Here is a 22,700-nt window from a genome sequence, read left to right as displayed (position 1 = left end):
CAATTTAATGTTTAATTCACCGTTTAATTCATTAACGCCCATAAATGTTGTAATAATTTTGTTTTCATTTAAATTGTTGGCATTATAAAGTTCAAAAGGTAAGTAGCCAAGCACTAATACTAATACATATTTACTTCAAGCAAAATTAGAGATAATCTAATAATAATAAAATGATGCACAAGTGGATACAACAAAAGGCTAAGGTTTTGTTAGAGGTTATGAACACTGGTTTCCCATCGTCTTTATCAACACCAAATCCTACTTGTCATCTTCCTGTTTGTTAACGGCGTTAATCATTAGATTTTTGTAATATTGGTTTATATATTTTTTTTCATAAATTGTAAAGAAAAAGATAAATAAATAGATGACTTTTTTGTAGCAAATCTTTTTTATCAGGAAAATACTTGCTTTTTATATTAGACTTATCTCTAATTTTGCTTGAAGTAAATATGTATTAGTATTAGTGTTTGGTTACTTACCTTTTGAACTTTATAATGCCAATAATTTGAATGAAAACAAAATTATTACAACATTTATAGGCGTTAATGAATTAAACGGTGAATTAAACATTAAATTGGTGAATTAAACGTTAAAATTGTGAATTAAACAAAAACTGGATGCTATCATGTGGAAAAAAATTATAAAATGATGAATTAAACGGAATTTAATAAGAATTTAACGGAAAATGCTACGGCAATTAATTTGTGTATAAATTGAATACTACCATGTGAAATTTTCTTTAAAAAGTGCTACTATTGACATTTCATAAAATTTAGATGCTACCATGTGGAATTTCTCAAAATTAAATCCAAATTCTTAAAATCAAAGGGGATCTAAAACGAGTCTAATAAATAATACTCCCTCCTATTCAGCTTATGTGTCTCATTTCCTTTTATGGTCAAGTCACCTTAATTGTCCCATTTCTATTTTTGGTATGGGTTTTTGACTTTTATGCCCTTAGTAACTTTATTCTATTTTCAATTATACCCTCCATTACCCATACTAATTTTCCTCCCTTATATTAAAAAACCTATAATACCACTCTCTTTCGTGAAAAGTCAAATGAGACTCCTAAGATGAATAGGAGGGAGTAGCTAATAAGGACATTAAGTGATGGAACCATGACCCTCCTTAGCAAACCGTGTGCGGGACACTATGAGGATATTTTTATTTGTCCTATTTATGCTTTATATATTCAGAGATCTGGCTATCAATTTTCACTTGTTAGCCAAAATACAAGAGATGTGCGAACAGTACCATTTGTGTACGATTTTTTTTTAAGTTTTATGTTTAGTTTTTATTAAATAATCTTGATGATGATATTTTACTAATGTCTAGCATTAATTTTACAGCATTTCATCATGGCCGTTGATTAGTAAGGGTAAATTACCGCCTATAACCCTAATTTTTTTAGGGCCTAAAAAACTTACTTTTATGCATATAAGTGATATTAATTTGAATTAAATTTAGATATAATTTAAATTTTTTGCTAAATAATATGAATTTTTAGTGTTTTTTTTTTATAAAGTAGTCTAAATATCAACAATAAAAAACAAAAAGGCGTATTATATTATTCGTTATATTTTAAGTTTTTAGGGGCCTTTTTATCTGTTACTCTGAGGCCCACAAAATAAATAGGACGACCTTTATTATATATTGGTATTAAATTATAGTAATGAGAATGATTTATTATTAAAATTTACAAAATGTACCATGTTTCTTAAACAGATCATTAGCAGGCTATAAATATATTTTTGACCTGCTATTAAAATCATTTTTTTAAAAGCTAGTCTCTAGAGACTTAAAGACCAATAACCTCACGCAAAATGTAATCAAGCTTGCAACCCCCATTAACCACATTTAATACTATGTAATTTTCATGGTAATTAGAGATAAGAGATAAAAGATGATGAAATAAAATAAATATGAGTATTAAACTTGTTAAAAGATTTTTGTATCAAATAGATTAATTTTTTAATTAGTCAAATATTTTAGTTTTCTAACAAGAGCGAAACTCTAGCCATAAAATTGAGGGAATTTGGACCCTGATTATCAACTGAAGCTCTTTGTAAGTTGGGTGTTCAAATCCATAAAATACACTAAAAATAATAAAAGATTTGGTGAAATTATTATTTTAGGACAACAAGAGGAACAAGTTGAAAATAATTGATACACCCATTTACAAAAATAGGGCTTAATTAGGGTTGCTTGTGGCCTTAACCCTAGAAGATAAAACACTTTTGATGTTAATTAATTTCTAAAATCACAAATAAAAGCTGGAAATTTCAAAAGTTTAAAACAGCTTATGCAGCACATAGTATTAATTATTAAATTTTACTAATTGGATTGCTTTATTATCAGTAAATAAATGAAAATGAAACTTAAAATGAACGGTCAAGTTTCTTTTTGTTTGGTTTTTTCTGTTTATGGGCGAAGTTAAAATCATAGGTTAAAGGGTCAACTGATTCATTATTCATCTACAATATTAGGATAGTTTATCCCACATAGATAAGGTGAAGATGGTGTGCACACTTTATAAATTATTATATTCATTCTTCTCATTGTTGTGTGGTTTTGGGATAATATATATCTCCTTGGCTTATGAAGTGTGTGCACGTCATATTTTCCCGTTAATATGTTGTCAGTTACAATAAGTCTAGGCTAATTTAACAATACCCCACTAAAACATTTGCTCATCTACTTTTCTTAATTTTTTATCTTGGCAATGAGCAATCAGAGGGGACATAGGAGCAGAGGAAAGAGCTCCATAAAAGAGTTACCACCAATAATATAATAAGGGAAATTTCACATGGTAAAATCGTTCTTTCATGAAATGCGAGTAATAGTATTTTTATAAGATTTTTCCATATGGTAGCATCTAGTTTATACGCTATTAATTGTCATAGCATTTTCCGTCAAATTCTTGGTAAATTCCATTTGATTCACCCTTTTGAAGTTTCCACCCTCTTTAAGTGTTGGTTGTTGTCTTTATATTTTGCACTAAACCATTTTTATGTTCTCAAATGTTTAATTCACCATTTTGACATTTAATTCAGCATCGATTAAGTACATATGTATTAGTGCTTGAAATGCACCTTTTGAACTTTATTATCCTAGTCAAGTAAATATGTATTAGTGCTTAAAATGCACCTTTTGAACTTTATAATCCTAATTAAGTACATATGTATTAGTGCTTGAAATGTACATTTTGAACTTTATAATCCTAGTTAAGTACATTAAGTGAACATTATGGCTTATGTAATAGTGCTTAAGGCACCTTTTGTCAAAAATGCCAAAAAATATGAAAACAAAATTGTTACAACATTTGAGACTATTGACGAATTGAACGGTGAATTAGACTTCAAAATGTTGAATTTTACATTTGAGAGCATAAAAATGGTTTAGGGCAAATTATAAAGACAACAATCAACACTTAATAAAGGTAAAAACGTAAAAATGGTGAATTAAATGGAAATTGTCAATAATTTAATGGAAAATATTACGGTAGTTATATAGTGCATAAACTGGATGCTATTATGTGGAAAAATCTTACATAAATGTTGCCACTCGCGTTTCATGCAAATTCGATGCTACTATAAACCATATAGTAATATGCATTTATCTTAAACTTAAGATATATGGGTTAAGAAGTTTAAATTAGTAGACTCGAGGAGGAAGAGTATAAACCAGTTAAAAAAGCATTTAAAAAGTAGTGGGCAATAAAAATATTGTCCACAAGGACTTGTGACTTAAAAATTATAAATTCAAGCGTTGCCAAATGTGTCCTTATTTCTTTCATTATTATTGAGCTATTGAGATATTTCTCCGTTTCTAAGATATTGCCATAATTTAATACTACATAAAAGATTAAAAAAATAATATCACCATTTAAACTATATGGATCGTAATAAACTAAAGTTGAAATATATATATATATATATAGACGAGAAAAAAAAGATATTTCTATAAAAGAAAATTGTATTAAAATAAAAAGACAGACTAAAATAAAAATTTAAAATTTGTTAAGAGAACCTTGCAATTAACCTACATAGATTGAATAATTATACAAAAGGATTATTAACAGAATTTTCTGATCACTATAATTTATAAATCACAACAAAAAGACAAAATAAATATCAATAAAGTAAACAAAACAAAAAAAGATAAATTAAAATCCTAAAAGACTCACTAATAAAATTTTTCTACATAAGGGTGATTTAAAATATTACAATTACCGTTATTTACTTAGACTAATAACTTAGATTTATGGATGACATGGATACGTGTCAGCAATGTATGAAGATGCTTCCCATTTGATAAGTCCTTGTAGGATCTGATGAGCTCCAAAACTTTCTTCAACAATATCAACCTGTCCTTCATGTCAACACGTCAACACGCTATAAATTTGTGAATTTTCAACTCCTATCAAATTTTATTTAAGATTGATATAGAAAGAAAAAGATCAATTTATGGACTGGATAAGTCTACATGATAGGTAATATTTCTATATATTAATATTAGGGCTTTAATCATTAATTTGTGTTGATAATTTAAATTCTAAATATACTTTTATGTTTCTTAGTATAATTAATTTTTTGAATGTGTTAGTGTAAGAAACTTAAAGGAATGGATAAAAATCATGCAACACATACATAACATTATTATCATTGAGTAATTACTTAATTAAAAGACTTGTAAACATATATTCTCTTTAACTTACAATAATTGTCTCATTTGCTTTTATGACACTATTTATCAATCACTCTTAATTTGTATATAATACTTTAACTGTAAAACGTAAGCTATAACATAGTCCAATGAGGTTTTATTTGATTCGTTTCAATGTAAATTTTATTAATATTTATTTTTCATAATGTTAAATTATGTATAATTTAAGATATTTAGAATTAAATATTGCATTGAATTGGGTGCAAAAAGAAAATAGAAAAATTACTCTAAATCAAAGGGAATATAAAGTCATGAATTGAATTTGACTCCAAATCTTAAGAAAAAAGACTCTCAAATATAAAATTGGATCTCGTCTAAATTAAATCATGTATCATTTTTTAAAATAAGGTCATAAATAAAAATTTGTCGCCCTTTCTCTTAGACCTCTCATTTTCTCACTAGAAAAAAAAAAAAAAATCAAATTCTACAATAGCAAAGTCGGCTCGACAACTTGACGAGTTGAATAAATCCAACTTATGTCGTAATATAAACTACTTGAAACTTGAAAGATCTTATCGGGCTAGTTGCTGGCCTTTTTATTTTTGTTAAAAGTGACCTAATTTTTTTTAATTTAGAAATAAATGCAGAACTAGAATTTTAAATCACCGACCTATTACGTATGATAGGGTAAAAACATATACTAATTTTGAAGGTTCTATTTATTTTTTAAGAATATTTTTTATGATTTTAGTGCTTAAAAATTAATAATTTAACTAAGTCTAAGATTGTGTAAACTGTAAACTGTAAATTAACTTAAGCTAATATTTAACATTTCTTGATTTATAAGGTCCTATATAACTGGACATCTTCCATATGCACAAAAATCAAGAATCACCTCAGTACTAGGAAACAACTAAAATTCTCGTCTCCCTCTAAATCAGCTAGTTGACTCATCGTATAAGTTGCACGTTTTTTTGAAAGGAACCAAATAATTCATTGACAAATACGACATCAACAACAAAATAATAATCAATCAAATACATAACAATTTTAATCAACCAAAATTCTATATAGAAAAAGTCACGATCAGAAGATTTACACTGAAGTCTTCCCTCTATCACATCACTGCTTGAAACTTGATAAAGCCTCCTCTGAGGGAGTTTTTAAATCTGGTGTGGCTTTAAAATAGAAATAAGTTTGATACTATTGACTGTATTAGCATAACTAATATCCGTAATTACCTCTTATATCTTTTTATTATCGAATTGATAACAAGATTCCAAACTCTCAGATTTTAAAATCGATACACTGGTAAATTGAATCCAATAATTAAATAGATTAACTGGACTTGGTATTCTTGATGTAAGGTAATCAAGTTGATGTTTAGGTAAGTGGCATATACTGACCTAGTTATAATTTAAATAATTAATCTCTAATAATTAATTTAATAAGCTGTCATCAATTATCAACTTATTAATTATATATTATAGTCACTACGTATTCCAAATTAGTGATAATACAACATTAATCACTACCTAATAATAACCTAATAATGGTAATCTTTTTAAATTTTAATATAAGTGTATATGTATATGTAGGCGGTAGGCCCCTTTTGTATATATAATATATAATAATTTTATATTAATGTAATGTAATGTAATGATCTGTTATAGCCATTTTCATCTTTATTATATGCTTAATTATTTTCAATTATGATGTCCAAACAAGGCATCTCTATCAAACTGCTGATTTGTAGCCATGTATGAATATGTACTGATTATAATATTATTATAAATTATAATATTACATTAATTAACTAGCAATGTCTACTTACCAAGAAGGAGTATCAATTATTTTAATTTCTACATCATCTTTTATCAATAATCACCAACTTCTAATTAATTAATTAATTCTTCTAAAAGATGATTAGAGTTGGCAATGTTCAACATCCGGTGTTTCTTGTTTAGTTTATAGGAAATCAATTCCCAAAAAATGGTTATGGTCATGGTTATCAATTTAATATTTCACACAAAGACAGGGATCGGAGAGAAAGAAGTAGCAGATATGTTATATCTGTACCCCTCGAGAAGAGGATAGAAGAAAAGTGCGCAAACAATTGAATTTTCAAGTAAAGAGAGCCCTACAAAATGAGAGTGAGTAACACCAAAATAACACGAGAGAAGTTACTTGCAAAAAACAAAACAAAGTTGAACTAGTTATTGGACTATTAGAAAAAAAATAAAGTTTAAGTCAATAATTAACAAAAATAAAAAGAAAGTAAATTAAAAGAACTACATAGAACATAAAGAGGTAAAAAGAAAGAAACTATCAGAAAATGATTAGGAGAAATTATCAATAATAAACCAATTTTTATTTGATTTGCTAAAGATAAAGCTACATATTCTTTATCAGTCTGTCTTGTATGAGATCTCTCACGGTGAGACGGCCTCAAAACAAGAAGCCAATAAGTTAACAATTTTTATTGTTGTGCTATTTAATCCAAATATGAGACATGTCTCACTATGAGACTGTCTCATATAAGAATTTGTGATTCTTTATTTTTAAATAAATCCACCTATCATGTTTATTTCTAAAAATAAATTCATTTATTATTTTTACTTCAAAGCTTCTTTGTAAGTTAAGCAATTAGAAATAAATAAAAATTAAGTTTATTTTCAGCATTTTACCGATAAGTATAAATTATTTAAAATAAACAATAATTAAATTTATTTTCTGCGAATATAACAAAAGTATATTGATTTATTTTTGATAAAATGTCCTTTTAAAAACCAAACATATACATACAAATAATCAATTACCAAATGACTTAAACTTGAAAAAAAGAAACGTGCACTTTTCTAAATATTAGTACAAGTATATATTTTTATGAGAATATATTTTATATTTCATAAAAGCAACCGAATTGGCTAGACGCCTCACCTAATAAAAGTGGTCATCCTTGGCTCGATGAACGTACACAAGCTAGCACCGACGCGGCTCAGTGAGTTGACCACGTGCGAGAAAATAGATATTTGAACACGGCCGAACCAATATGCTTACAAATATACAACATCGCATTTTTTGATTTGGTGGAGACTGTTTTTTGATGAGACGATCTTGAAAAGTAAAGAGTTTATATATTTATAATTCGTAAAATTATTAATTAATATTAAATTTATTCTTCAAATTTAGTCATTTAGCTTTATTTGATTTTAATACTAAAACTAAAGATATCGGAGATATTCCTTCTGTTCGGTTAGAAACAAAGTGAAAGTAAAAATTTTTTAAGGAAAATGTAAATATCAGTAACAAATGAAGAGAAATCATAAATTGTTATAATTAAAGAGAGTTAAAAACTTGAAATATATAAATGAGATTAAATTAGTGAGAATGGTAATTAGTTAGGACTCCATCTGCCACTGCCCAATTTCTTGAAATTAATATGATCAACTTTTTCTACTTACTCACCTTTTAGGCTGTAAAGTCTAAATTGTAATAATCCTAGGTCTGTTATAATTGTATAATTTTAATTTGACATAAATATTAAAAAAAAATTAATTAATAGAAAAATATTATCGTTTTATTTAAATAATAACTAATAAGATACAAAATAGGAATAAAAAATAAGGTAAATAAAACATATATTTTTGTTCCTATTTTATGTCTTATTAAAACAAATAAAAAATAAAAATATATTAAATATTATAAAGTGGATAAAATATCAAGTAATAGGTTTCTATTTAGAGTTGGGCAGTATTACTAGCTAGGAACATCTCATTTTTACATCAATATAATAATGTTAGTGCTTCTTCAAATATGAGTAATTTGTTTTGTGTAATACTCCTACTATCTTTAAATTTACATTATAGAAATTAAATATATATAAGAATTTTTTATTATTTATGTAGGAATAAATTCAAAAGAAAAGGAGTACTATTTAAAATTACTTCGTGAAAAATTTTCATGCATGGAAAATTTATTGTGGATTGTTGTATCCGACTAGTAAGTAAGATAACAAATCTTGAAAGTGTTTCGAAAAAAATTTAATGAGAGGAAATTTTTGGAGGAAGTGTGCAATGAGCCCACCACCCAAAACAAATAGAAGCTTCACACTCGTCAAAATAACTTTATTTTTTTTTTAATTAGATTTCTTAAGTTTATATATATATATATATATATATATATATATATATATATATATATATATATATATATATATATATATATATATATATATATATATATATATATATATATATATATATATATATATATATATATATCCTAATGATCACGAAATTTTATTCCTCATAATTAGACACCTATTTTATTATATTTTAAATACTAGGAGTGTCTTTTTTTTATTTATATTTTAAATACTTAATTTTTTTTAATTCTTCATAAAGTAGTTTATAAAGTGGTGATTAAACATTTTTGTTTTCCATTTTCTTATTCCAATATTTTCAACATAAAATATAATTAATTGAGGGAGAAAGTGTAGGCACATTGGTGAGTAATCTGAGAGGAGCTTTAATAGTGATTTACGTTAATCACTAGTATGTGGCACTATGTCATAGGTTCATCATTTTTATAATTTTGTTTTTATTTTTTTTTACTTTGATTGTTGATTATTTTATTATTTTTATTCTTATTTTTTTATAGTAATTTAGAAATAATTGTTATTGACTAATATTTTATAATATGAGAGTGCTCTAAGTGGACTTCAATCATGAAAGAATCTTGACATTTGATAAGACAATCTATGAGAAATATTAGTGTTTTTTATTTCAATTTGTTTTATTTTATAATTAAGTCATCTTGTTCTTATACCACATATATTGGATTTATTGACTCTATTTTTTGTGTCATTAGATCCTAAAATGTAACAAAAATAAAGTAGAATATCATATTTCTATATTATTATTGTTTGAGGCGTATTCAATATTATTTTACTTTAAGTTTAGATTAGATAAAAATAATATAGATTTAAATTCGAAGTTTTTAAATCCCCATTGTACTATTTGAGGGGGCGTTTGGTTGGGGTTAATAAACAAAGGGAAAGGGAATGGGTAGACCCGATTCCCTTTGTTGTTGTTTGTTTGCCACTCACAATCATACCCTTTTCCCATTTTTAGTTTTGGGATTACCTATAATTAGGGCTTCCTCATTCCCCAACCCCTCGTACCTTTTCCATTCCATTCCCCCTGCATTACCCTCTCCTCTCAAACCCTACACACAGCCGTTCGCCTCCTCCCTCAAGTTTTCCTCTCTTCCTCATGACGGCCGGCAGCCATTAGTTCGTAGCTTTCTTCTCCTCAATCTCGACTTTCCTGCCGCCATTGTCAAATGTAAGTTATTCTTCTACTATTGCTGATTTCATTCGACTTCAATGGCCATCTCAATCTCTTTTCTCTTCTAATACTGTCGCCATCGTTCGACTTCAGTGGCCATTTCATTCATTATTCTCCATTGGACTGCTTTGTTCGAGTTCCTACGAGTGCTGCTTCATCTTCATCTCAAACCCACGATTCAATTGGACTACTTTGTTTGTTCATTCAATTTGACTGCTTCAATTCGAAGGTAAACCCACTGCTTTGCTTTCCTTAATTATCAAATTCTTGTTTGTTCATTTCGATTAGCCAATTTCTTGTTGCTTATTTTCTTGCTGCTGCTATTTGATTGTTGCTGCCATTTCTTGTTGCTTCAAAGAAAGGGTAATTTTGTGGGTATATTGCTTGACTGTTGGGTAGTTTATGGATTTAGTAAGTGTCGGGTAATTTTGTGGGTATATTTCCATTTTGTTATTGATGTTCTTGATGTTCTTGATGGAGTATAATGTGAGGGTTGTTGATGGAGTATCTTGCTGCCATTTTGTTATGGGTATATTGCTTGATGTTCTGGGCAGCTTCATGGAGCAATTCCATGTTTAGAATAAGGTGCTTTGTAATCTCTGTAATTGAGTTTTGTTGCTTGATTCCTTAACTTGAACCAAACAGTCACAAAGGAAATCATTGAGCAGTTCATTCCGTTTCCTGAACACAACCAAACGACTAGGCTAAATTAGGGGAATCCATTCCTTTCTCCTTCATTCCCTTTCCTCATTCCATTCCGATTCCCTTATGCGAACCAAACGTCCCCTGAATCTATTCAAATTGAATAGGTTTGGGTCTAAATTAAAATTACTCGTTGATAAAAAAATTTTGTTGATTCATAACTATAACGACCCATTTGGTTGATGTTAATGAAGTAATGGGAATGAAATGTTGTAATGACAATAGTAATGAAGGAATGGATATGAGAATTGGTAATGAAGATTCTTTTGTTTGGTGTGCATGACTAAAGAATGGTAATGGAAGATAATATTCCATTGACTGCATTTGGTTGTTAGTAATAAAAAATGGTAATGACTCTTAGTTTCATTATTGTATATTTGTATCTAAAAGCATTATTGTATCTAAATTATTCTATCTAATAATTCTTTTTTTAATAATAATATTTTTTTGGATAATTACATACATTACCTTTTTTTTCATTATTTTTTTTCTTCAGCTCGAAACAACATTACCTTATTTTATTACCACAGTAATACTTCATTACCATTACAGCCTAATACCAGGTTATTTGATGGTAATAAAAATGGTCTTTTTTGATAATTTCATTACCTTATTTTATTACCATCCATTACCATTGAAGGCATCCAAACAACCAAATTTTTTATTATTTAATTTTATTACCATTACCGCCCTCTAATATCAAACAGACAAGTCCAATAAGAAAGGTTACGTTTGATGAAATCCATTCCTCAATTTGAGTAAAATACTTAATGCAAGTACAAAGAAATTTAAAATATGTATTACATTTAAACTTCTTATCCAAAAACATTCTCAAGAAGAATATAAAACATATGCAACATATTATTATGAACTCACAAGTCACAATTATTAATTGAATTTAAAATATTAGTATCGGACTAGACGAATACGGTGAACCTTAGATGGACACACTGAACATTGAAAACACAAAAAAAAAACAAAAGTGAGGGAGAAATTTCACGTTGGACGCAACCAAATTGAAAAAGAGTAACTGTAAATGTGACAAGAAGAGTCTGGAAAAATCTTCAATACAAACAACAATTATCCAACACCTGTCACTAAATAAAGAGACCATAATCACGCTTCCGAGTAGACGGTGCATGCTACGTGAGTTATACCACTCAGATACGTAACCAAGCATTTGGTCTTCAGTGTATTATTAAGACTAATAGTTATACACCGTTTTATAATACTTACTACTGATTGTGACATGTTGTGTGGAAAAATATCACTATAAATAGATAGCAAGTATTATGGAACGGAGAAACTATTACAAAATCTCAGATATATTTTTTTTTTTTATATTTGTCAAAATACTATTTAAATTTCTCTTTTCTAAATAATAAAATTATTAGAGTTAAGAGAACATACTATAATCTATTCTTTTATTAGTCACACTTTTAATTTTCACGCATTTTATTATATTATTTTAATAATATTATAATTAAATAGTTATAAGTAAATATAATTAAAAAATTGAAGGGTCTTTAACGCTCTCATAACCTCAAGCTGGGCTTTTAAGAAGATATGCAAGGTTAAAGATAGGCCGGGTCAATGGGTGCATTATAGCTCTTAATACTCTATTAAAGAAGTCTATTATGAGCTCTTAGGGGTTGGGCAACCAGTTGACTGGACGGGGTTTGTATGGAATCGAAGTTCCATTCCCAAAGCTCGATTCATATTATGGTTCGCGGTGAATGAGAGATTGAAGTCTAGAGACAAGCTAGCTGCATTAGGGCTCATCCCTACTGACGCATATCCTGTATGTGGTTTGATTTCAGAATCTCATTCTCATATGTTTTTTGCTTGTAACTATAGCTTTCAATGTCTTCGAGACATTTTGACATGGTTGGGTATCAGGATTCCTAGTGATTTCCTTGCTGATTTTGCATCTCGAAAGTGGAAGTGTCCTACAGCTAAGAGGAAGATTGCTACTATTGCTCTATGCAGTCTTACCTATGAAATTTGGTGTGCTCGGAATGACTCGATTTGGAATTTCAAAGTCCCCATGGTAAGTAGGATTACTATCAGTAAAGAACAGAGTTTTGCATATTCTAATCAAAAGCGTTAATATACAACGCCCTTGGATTATGAATCTTTTGGACTATAAGTAAATAGAATATAATGTAGAGCTAATTACTCTGCCTGCTTTTGTTTTCTTGGAGCTCTGGTCCCCTTATACACATGAAGGGTGGAAGTTGGGAAACCCTTCCTAGAAGGAGTGCCCCTCTTTCATGCTGATGTAAAAAAAGGAAGATTGTTCTCATGATTAGAGTACTATGTACTGTTTTGTTCAGATTTAATGAAATTTTTTTCTTAATCCAAAAAAAATATTATTAAAAAATTAATATGATGAAAATACGTATAGAATCTCATTTTATTTTATTTTTCTTTACACAATTAAAAAAATTTTAAAAATTTAGCTATACAAATATAGCTAAGGGAGTTCAAAATCTGATGTCGCATCAATCTAGATTTGAAAAATCAGAAATTTGATATTTCAGATAATGTAAATCGTAATCCAAATCCAATTTAGGTAAAATCGGATATTTAGTTTCATTTTGTTGATTAGCATTTACAAATATTAAAGTCAATTTCTCTTTTTTTCTTTTCTCAAAATTATTTTCTATTGTTTAAATTACAAATCATAAAAAAGACACTCAAAATACAATCAATCAACTAAACTAAATTAACAATTATTAATTTCAACTGATTCTACTGTTTTAAAAATTAAATAATTGGAGTAAGATAATTGAAATGGAATATTTATGCATATACTCCCAGGTGAAAGATATTAATCAAAGACATGAGTACTGTAATTAGTAAGTGAGACAGAGCATGTTAGTTCGGCCCGTGAATCAATTTTCACAGTTGCGAACCGCCGCCTCTACTGTCTCAGTCTCATCAACCGCATTGTCTTTCACTTACGATTAAGGAAAAGTCATAAACATAACGTTTATTTTATATTTTGTTAAACTACGAAATTACATGGAAACTCCCATTAATTTTATCATCCAAATACCGGCCGCAATTAAGCAATTTTTATTTTCCTTCAATTTCAAATTTTTTTTACATATATTTTAAATTAGCTTCATACCAATTGGAATAGTATGTGGTTTTATAATTATAATTATAATTATATTTGTCAATATAATATCAATGTTTTTTAATTTTAGGGTACAATAATTACAGATGTAAAATAAATTTTTGTTGGAAATACTTCACATGTGAGACAAAATCCCACATTGATAAAATAGTGGGTTGTTGACTTGCATATATAGTGGTTGAGCTAATCTTCCTACTACCATATGGTTTTGAGAAATAATGAATCTCACCAAGTGTAGGTGCAAGTCAACGCTCTTGACTTGTGGATTTGTAGGCTCAAGCCCACGGGTCTCCCGTGTCCACACGAGTGGGCCATGGTGAAAATTATGTGACGAATTGTCACGGCTTAATAATTTTTTGTAAATAATTTATGAGAATTAAACTCCTAAATTAACACTTAAAAACAAAATTTAAATTTGTTACCTTCAAAATCACAAAGTGGAAATAAGTGTCCTTGACTTGGAATTAGCATGTGTTACGTTCGATTTCTGTTGCAAGCATCTCACCAGTTTCTATCTTATATTTGTATCAACAATATCAAACAAAAAAGCTAAAGAGCTTCCTTAATATTTGTATTGCTTATGTCATCATCATATTTAATGTATTTCACTTATAGAAAAATTATGATCAGGATCTGGGGTATATTTATATTGCTTTGACCTTTCTAGATAGAGTTGTAATCATGTAATAACAAGTTTTTCTCATATAATGCTATATATTCATTTTTCACTATCTAAAATATTTGACTTGAGAATAAAATCTTATTTCAGTTGGAGATTAAATACTATTTCCTAAAAAAAGTCTTAGGTTTAATTTTCATCTAATCTACCCTATTCTAGCCTACCTTATAATAAAAAAGTATAACTCGATTCTATAGAAATTAAGTCAATCAAAACACTAAATTATATTGTGAAATTCTATCCTAAAATTCCACCTGAAACAAGATCTGATTTTCAAATAACAACTTAATTAATACGACCAACTTAACAATAGTACATACATCATATATGCTTGTACAATAAAAATAGATAAAACTTTTCATTTAGTTAAGTCTAGAAATATTCACAACCACTAATTATAGCCTTAAAAATCATTTATTTATCTCAATAAAATTACCATAAAAAAGAAACATAAAAATAATAGTATTAATATGCAAGCAAAACCCCTAATTGCATATGATAGATTAAAAAACAAAAGAAATATATTTGGTAAAGCGCAATAATTCAAGATTCAGTAGAAATGAGCTGTGCATGACAATAAGCAACGTGGAACCTACGTGTGATTTTTGTACATATATACTTCCACGTGGCTTGTTTTCTTTCTAATCTCTTCTATATATTCCTTCCCAAACCTCACCCTTTTTACACGCCATTTTCATTTTCATATCAAAGCAAACTGCTTATCCTTCTTTCTTTCATTCCTCTGTTTCATTTCAATTAAATCCTCTGTTTAATTTCCACATTCCTCTGTTTTTTTTATCAAATTACTATAATTATTTTAACCAATTTATAAATTTAAACAAAAGCGCCCTTTTATTGTATTTTCCAAAGAAATTCCCCCAAAAAATGAAGGAAATTCAAGGAAACCCACTTCACCTAAAATCTCTCAACCATATTTCTCTTCTTTGTCGATCAGTTGAAGAATCTATTAGTTTTTATCAAGATGTTCTTGGGTTTCTCCCAATTAGAAGACCCGGTTCTTTTGATTTTGATGGAGCATGGTAATTTTATAAACCCTAATTTCGAATTTTACAGAAATTAATTTAAAATAAATGGGTGTTTGGGAAAATTATTATTTTGATCTTTTTAATTCTTGGGCTGTTTGGGTATTTTGATAATAATTGGTTTTAATTTTCTGATTTTAATTTGGTGAAATGTAGGCTGTTTGGATATGGCATTGGGATACACTTATTACAGGCGGCTGATCCAGAGCAATTGCCGAAAAAAACAGAAATAAACCCTAAGGATAATCACATTTCTTTTCAGGTAATTACTCTTACTATAAATATACTACTCTACATTTGTTTTTAAATTTTTTTATTTTTTTCCGTAGGTGTTTATTTGAATTTTTAGGTTAGCCGATAAATGTATTTTTTAAGTCACGTAAAAATAAATTTGGTTAAAAGATCCGAAAAATTTCGATCATCAAATCAATTTTAAATATTCCCTCCTATTCAGCTTATGTGTCATATTTCTTTTTGTGGTCAAGTCACCTTAATTGTCTTATTTCTATACTTATCCTCATAGTATACCAAGTATACTTGAAAGAATAGATAGGTGCAAATGAACCTAATTTAAGCAATTCAAAATGATCACGTCATCTTTGATTATACGTAAAAATTGCTTTATTAAGATTTTGAAAACTTTCAAGGTATGAAATTGCTTATTGCCGTATGTCCTTTTAATAGAATTCGTATAAAAGAGGGAAAATGTTTTAATTTTCATTTATTAATGTGATTAGTCCACTAGCCTAAACATAACCTATTAATCTTAATTGAGATTTAGAGTTCTATTATACTTGACTAAAATTATTTTCTACTTAATATTTTCTCTATTTATTTTAAACTACTACATTATACTGATATTTTTCTATACAATGTATAATAATTAATTATAAGTATTTTAAAACAAAGTTTGATTTAAAGAAATTAATGAAGGGATTTATGATAAAATTGTGCATGCATGCATCCATCAATGTCAATATTGTAGGGTCGGTTCACAATTTTTTTTTAAAAAGTAAATAGTGACACGACAAATGACAAAATATATTCTAACATCTTGATTTGAAGAGAATTTTAATAATTCCTCAATTTTGTAATACTTGCCACGCTAGATTATTAATAAAAAATATAGTTAAATGAGAATTTTATTTAAATCATGTACTAATCATATATTTTATATATTTTATTTATAGTTTTTAGTTATTTATAATTTATTAAAATAATGAATAATATAACGGGAAAATAATTGACAGAAATTACTAATTGATCATTGTGATTTGTAATTTATTATAAAAAGACAAAATAAATATCATTAAATTTAATTTAAAATAAAAAAAATTAAAATCCTAAAAGATTCTATCAAATTATTTTTTTTTTATTAGGATGATTTATTAATATTACAAACAGTCGTTATTTAATTGGCGAAGAATATGTGGTATATGAAAAGATATATAGTACTAGGTAGTTTGGTATCCTAAATCATCCCTGTCCATTTCTCACTAAGTTGGTATGGTCAAATGTCAATGACAACACAAACCTATCATATACTAGGAGTATGTCTTGTTTGGTGTGTATATAGCTACTATTTTTTATCAAATCTATTCAATAATAATGCCTTCATTTTAAAAAAAATTTAGTAAGAGGAATATTTCCGATATTTCTAGCTTTTATTCGAGTGGATTAAAGGTATAATAAAGTGCTGAGATGTAATTATTTATTTATTTATTGTTACACTAGATAAAAAAATCTCATACATTAACTGAAAAATAAATATATTCTCATTTATTAACTGAAAATGATTATAAAAACACGTGCTTAAGAATTTATATACAATGACTAAGTGCTTTATATATATATATATATATATATATATATATATATTAAGCATGATTTTTGGGTTTCATTATAGAAGCAAGCATATAATTTAGTACAAAATTTTAAAATAAATTATAATAAGGGCATTCAATGCAAATACAAATGCCAAATTACAAAATGTCAGGTTGTTTGGTGGTACTGACTAGATCAACATAGTAAAGATCTTTCAATTTTTTTTTTAATTTTTTTTTGCATAAACCGACATTTTAATATATATTTGAGATGATGCTTGGTAAACTTATATATTGATTGTTAGTTTTTTATTAAAGAAAAAAGTGAGACATTTACGAAATAGTTAACTAAAATTTTTTATTTTGGTCTAAAAACTTTTAGCAGTTTGATAATTCAATTAATAATCACATTTTTTGGTTTGATTAATTAAATTAAAAAGTCAAAAATAAGTAAAAAGGGTGTTTTAAAGACATTTACGAAATAGTTGATGAGTATGGAGTCTGGGACATATATTAGCAAATAGAGACGTACGTTACAGGTGAAAATACAAATTGATGTACAAAAGTATTAGAAATTTGTAGACAATAGAGTCGTAAAACATGCATAGTAGTATTACTTGTGTATATCCTTTAAAAGAGTAGTCAGCAACAACTCATGTGATTGAGATGTATTTTTGATGGCATTAATCACGGGCCCAACGTACACACTATACATCCATCTTAGATATTTGTTTAGTAAATATGAAAGTATATACTTTATTAGCCTACCAATGTGAATAAAAGGTCCATACATGAATACGGTGTAAAATAAGTTAATTTTAATAATACAAGTTTGTGTTTTTCTACAATATATTTGAATGTTAATTTTTAATAATTTTTAGTGATAGTTATAGTCCTGAAATATATTATATATATTAATAGTAATGCGATTAATTATGTAGTGTGAAAGCATGGGAGCGGTAGAGAAGATGTTGAAAGAGATGGGAATAAAGCATGTAAGAGCGAGAGTTGAAGAAGGTGGAATCTACGTAGATCAACTCTTCTTCCACGACCCAGATGGTTTCATGATCGAGATTTGCAACTGCGACAACCTTCCGGTGATTCCACTTGCCGGAGAGATGGCAAGGTCGTGCTCCCTCGTTAATTTCGAGATCTTGCAGCAACAACAACAGAACATTACCCCTATGGTTCAACAATAGGGTTTTTATTGGGGCTAAAGAGTGCACACATTAATAAAACTAAAGTTGATTCGATCTAATTTTAGATTGAAGATGAATGCTTTAAAAAAAATGAAACCATTTTGGTTAAAATTACTACATCCAAGTAAGAATTATGTGTAATGTATATTATATAGTTTTTCACAAAACTATTTTAGAGTTTTTTTTTTCTTCTTAATTCTTAAATTAATTTACCTTATACACGCTTTTATGGTGTTCTTGTTCTTGGGAGCGATTTCCTCTCTAGGGTTATTGTCGTTTCGCACCAATAAAAGTGTAGCTTTTTTTTTTTTTTTTTTTTTTTTTTCTAAGTGATGGCTTTAGTATTTATGTTACCTATTTTTATTCACGTATTACGCATTTGCTTTGTTGAATTACTCGAATTGAACTTAAGTTATTGTATTATTGTATTTGTTCTTCGATCATTTAAGATGAAGCAAATCGTTTATTCAATTTGTTATATTTGTATATTAATTATTCAACTATTTTATTTCGTCCGTTTGATTTTCATATTGAAGTAATGTTGTTATGAAAAACATTAGAAATTAAATTTTTATATTTAAGTTTAATAAAAAATAGAATTATATAAAAGAGAGATTAAATTGTCTAAGAAAACGTGGGTTGAGTAAATAAAGAGCGACCTAAGTGAGATGTGCATCTCTGTGGATTTGATTAGGGATAAAAATAGTTGAAGACGTTAGATTCATATTTTAGACTACTGGTAGTTTTTTTTTTTTTTTCAAGCAGTCGTTTGTTCTGTGAAAATGTCGTCACCCATATCCTATTTATGCAGGACTTTTACATTTTTGGGTGTAAAATCAACCGCTTTCCTCTAGTCCTTCCTGTAAAGGGACTACGGGTATGAACTGTCCGTCACCTTTTTCACCCAGACCTTGCTTCAAGCGGGACATTGGGTATGATGATGATGATGTGTTTGGATGGAAGGATATGGAGGAAAAAAAAGGATGGGATTTAGAGGGAAAAAGAATCTCTTATTTAGATAGCAAAATAGAATGGAATGGATTAGGAGGGGAGGGAATTATATTGAAAGGATTTAATGGTTATGTTTTGTTAAGGTTTTAATCTCTTCAATGTTGAAAAGATTTGAAGGGATAATTCCCATCTCCCTTACTTTTCCTCCTATACAAACAAGAGTTATTTTCTTTCCGTTTTTCTTTCCTTTCTTTCCCTTCCTTTCCTTTCTCTTTTATTCCTTTCTTTTCTCTCTAAAATTGTTATCCAAACATAAGGTGAAAGAAGATAGGGTCAAGTGGTTTCAATTCTTCCCATACATGTATCACGATTGCTAATTAAGAAGAAAGATTGCAGATAAAAATTAAGAATCATTTGCCTAAGTGGAGTTAACAAAGACAAAAAAATCCTGCTTTGGCATTCACTTAAAACTATTTCGCAAAGTAGTGTTTATATATGTTAATGTGAAAACTAAGCTATTTTACTTTGGATTGGAGTCTTCAAACCTTATTGTGAACCAAAAAAATAATAGACCTAAGTAGAATTAGAAAAAAAAAACATTTTCTAGTGCTCACTAATTTATTTTCTAAAATAGTTTTTATATAGGAAAGCAATTAAACCAATTTATCTTAATTTTATTTGAGCACTTCGAACCTAAAAATAAGACTGACAAAATAATTGGTATACACGTCGTATTACATGTGCTAGATATAATCAATTATGATACAATAATATAGATGCGAAATCACAACGAAAAATTAAAAGTCAGATTTTTTCTTTATATATAACTAAAATTATCATTTAATTAAATGGGTTGTGGGAATTTAGATAAAAATTTATTTAAGATTGCATGGGGAATAAATTTATGACAACGTTAAACAACTCACTTATTTATCGACTTTATTAAAAAGTCATTGTCCCTATAAAAACAAGTGAAATCTGTTAAAAATATCAACTGCAATTTATCTACTTTAAATAATTTATTGCGGTGATATTCTAATTTAACAATCGGGAGATGCATAAAAAATTTAGATCATTATAAAAAGGTATAATAATCTCTAAATAAAATATTCCTACGATTGTTTTAGTTCACATTGAGGTTTGGAGGCTCCAAACCACTTTAGGAATATTTTTTTTTATGAGCACCAAAGTAGGAATTTTTTTTGTTTGGGCAAATCATTCAAAAATTAAAGAAAGTAGATTTTAGTAAAATTAAAGGGATTAATTAAAATAGAAAGTGTGAACATATAAAAGTTGAGCTCTTGAGAACCAAATGACCATAATTAAGAACTTTGTATATCTTTATGTGAGAGTCTAATACTCTATTATTGAATATAATTAGTAGATTTTTATCGTTATTTTACTTTATTTATACATTTGTCTTTAATTTTAGGCTTATTTATTAATGTCAATATAAAAATCAAGTAACATTAGTCTCGTTTCCAAAAAAAAAAAGTAACATTTGTCTTATAAGTTATAACGTATTCTCAATTCAATTAACTCTAGGATCCTATTTTTAAAAATTTGGGTTCATCTCTGCTTTTCATTCGGCACTTGCTACATTTTTTACTTCCCGCTCCACAAACTTATATTTTCTACTTTCACTCCATTAACCTAGTACCATATATCAGATGGACTTTTAATCTGTATATAAGGAATGTTTTTCGGTGAGACTGTCTCATACAACAAGAGTACAACAATACTTGCATAGATAGTCATAGAGTTGGGTAAGACGGTGTTTTTGTTTGTCCCATTTTTGACCTGTTCGCAGTTAGTAACTACGAACAGCATGCTCGACAAAAACAGGTCAAATAGCTGTTCGCAGTTACTAACTGCGAACAACTATTTTGTCTTTTTTGAACTGTTCGCAACCTCATATTTGGGAATTTCACGCTTATTTTTGGAATAAGTTTGAAAGTTGGATTATTTGGTTTATTTTTTTAATTTTTTGACTTAAAGATTTCAAATTTTCTTTGTTTGTCCCATTTGTATCCGTGGTCCATCTGGGCTGGGCTGCCTAACAACAGTGATGGGCTTTTTGGCAGTTATAAATCCATTTTTCACTATCAATTCTTGTAATTTTGTACTATTTGGATTCTCAAACAGATATTTTTGTGAGACACCGTCTTTTCATAAGACGATTTTAAAATATGAGCTCATTTCTTATTTTTTTTTACTTTGTATTAATTGAGCTATCTATCTATAAGGCACGTCTCACCGATCTGACCGCAATAATTTGTATAAAAGAAGTAGTGTCTTATTAGCCTTAGAGGTAGGTATATACTTTAAAATGTTTGTTGTAATTTTTTAGTTATTACATAAGTCTTGTACAAGTATTTCCTTTTCTTTTTGTTTCTCCCCCCTTTTCTTATAAATCAAAGAAAAAGCCAAGAGGGAAGGGGAGATTTCATCGAATAAAAGTCATTTGACACTTCTTATTATTCCTTAATGAAATGAAAGCCTCAAAGAGGTTCAACAATGAAAAACAAATGAAAAATATAATGCAAAGATAAATACAAGTGTTTATGAGGTATCTTAGATACCTACCCCTCAAATGCAGTTTATTATATTGAATTCAACAATTACAAGTATAATAAACCTCCCATTATCTTAAGAACAATCCTCTCAAGTTCACAAAATGCTTAAACAATGATGAACACTTTCAAGTTTCAATCAAAGTAAAGCTCTGTCTCTCAATATGTGTTTGTGGTGCACTTTGCTCTATGAATGATACTCCCTTTAGAGGAATGTGAGTATCATTCTTAGAGTGACACTTCAATGCACCATAAAGCACAATTAACACCCTACAATTAACATACATTAATCTTAGCAATGAAACACCCTCTTAATGCATATTAAACATCAACAATAAACCTAGCAATAACCATAGAAATAATGCCCACCATTATTCCTAGATTAATTCCCCCACAATACACCTTTTCAATGCCTTAAACCGGGCATTAAACAGTCCAAAATAGCATCCTAGGCAAAGTGCTCGTTCAAGGCACTAAAGTGCTCGAACAAGCGCGTGCTCGAACAAGCGCATAGTTCAAAAGCTTATGTTGGCTGATTTCACACGTGCTTGAACGAGCACCTCCTC

The 22,700-nt window shown here is 28.1% G+C and overlaps 2 protein-coding genes across 2 annotated transcripts; both read left to right on the top strand.

Annotated features, from left to right (window-relative positions):
* The first annotated feature begins 12,287 nt into the window (after nt 1-12,287).
* LOC130818358 (uncharacterized) lies at nt 12,288-12,831 on the top strand. The gene is made up of 2 exons (XM_057684546.1): nt 12,288-12,294; nt 12,371-12,831. Exons 1-2 carry the CDS (start codon nt 12,288-12,290, stop codon nt 12,829-12,831), a joined length of 468 nt encoding a protein of 155 aa, XP_057540529.1.
* A 2,393-nt stretch (nt 12,832-15,224) lies between these two features.
* On the top strand, nt 15,225-18,801 carry LOC130826161 (glyoxylase I 4-like). The gene is made up of 3 exons (XM_057691727.1): nt 15,225-15,585; nt 15,745-15,850; nt 18,353-18,801. Exons 1-3 carry the CDS (start codon nt 15,431-15,433, stop codon nt 18,608-18,610), a joined length of 519 nt encoding a protein of 172 aa, XP_057547710.1. The 5' UTR covers nt 15,225-15,430; the 3' UTR covers nt 18,611-18,801.
* Nucleotides 18,802-22,700: the final 3,899 nt, after the last annotated feature.

This window comes from Amaranthus tricolor, chromosome 1 (genome assembly GCF_026212465.1).
Source record: "Amaranthus tricolor cultivar Red isolate AtriRed21 chromosome 1, ASM2621246v1, whole genome shotgun sequence".
In the NCBI taxonomy this organism is placed as follows: domain Eukaryota; kingdom Viridiplantae; phylum Streptophyta; class Magnoliopsida; order Caryophyllales; family Amaranthaceae; genus Amaranthus; species Amaranthus tricolor.
Note: the sequence above shows the minus strand (reverse complement) of the source record. Positions and strands in the feature narration are given on the sequence as shown.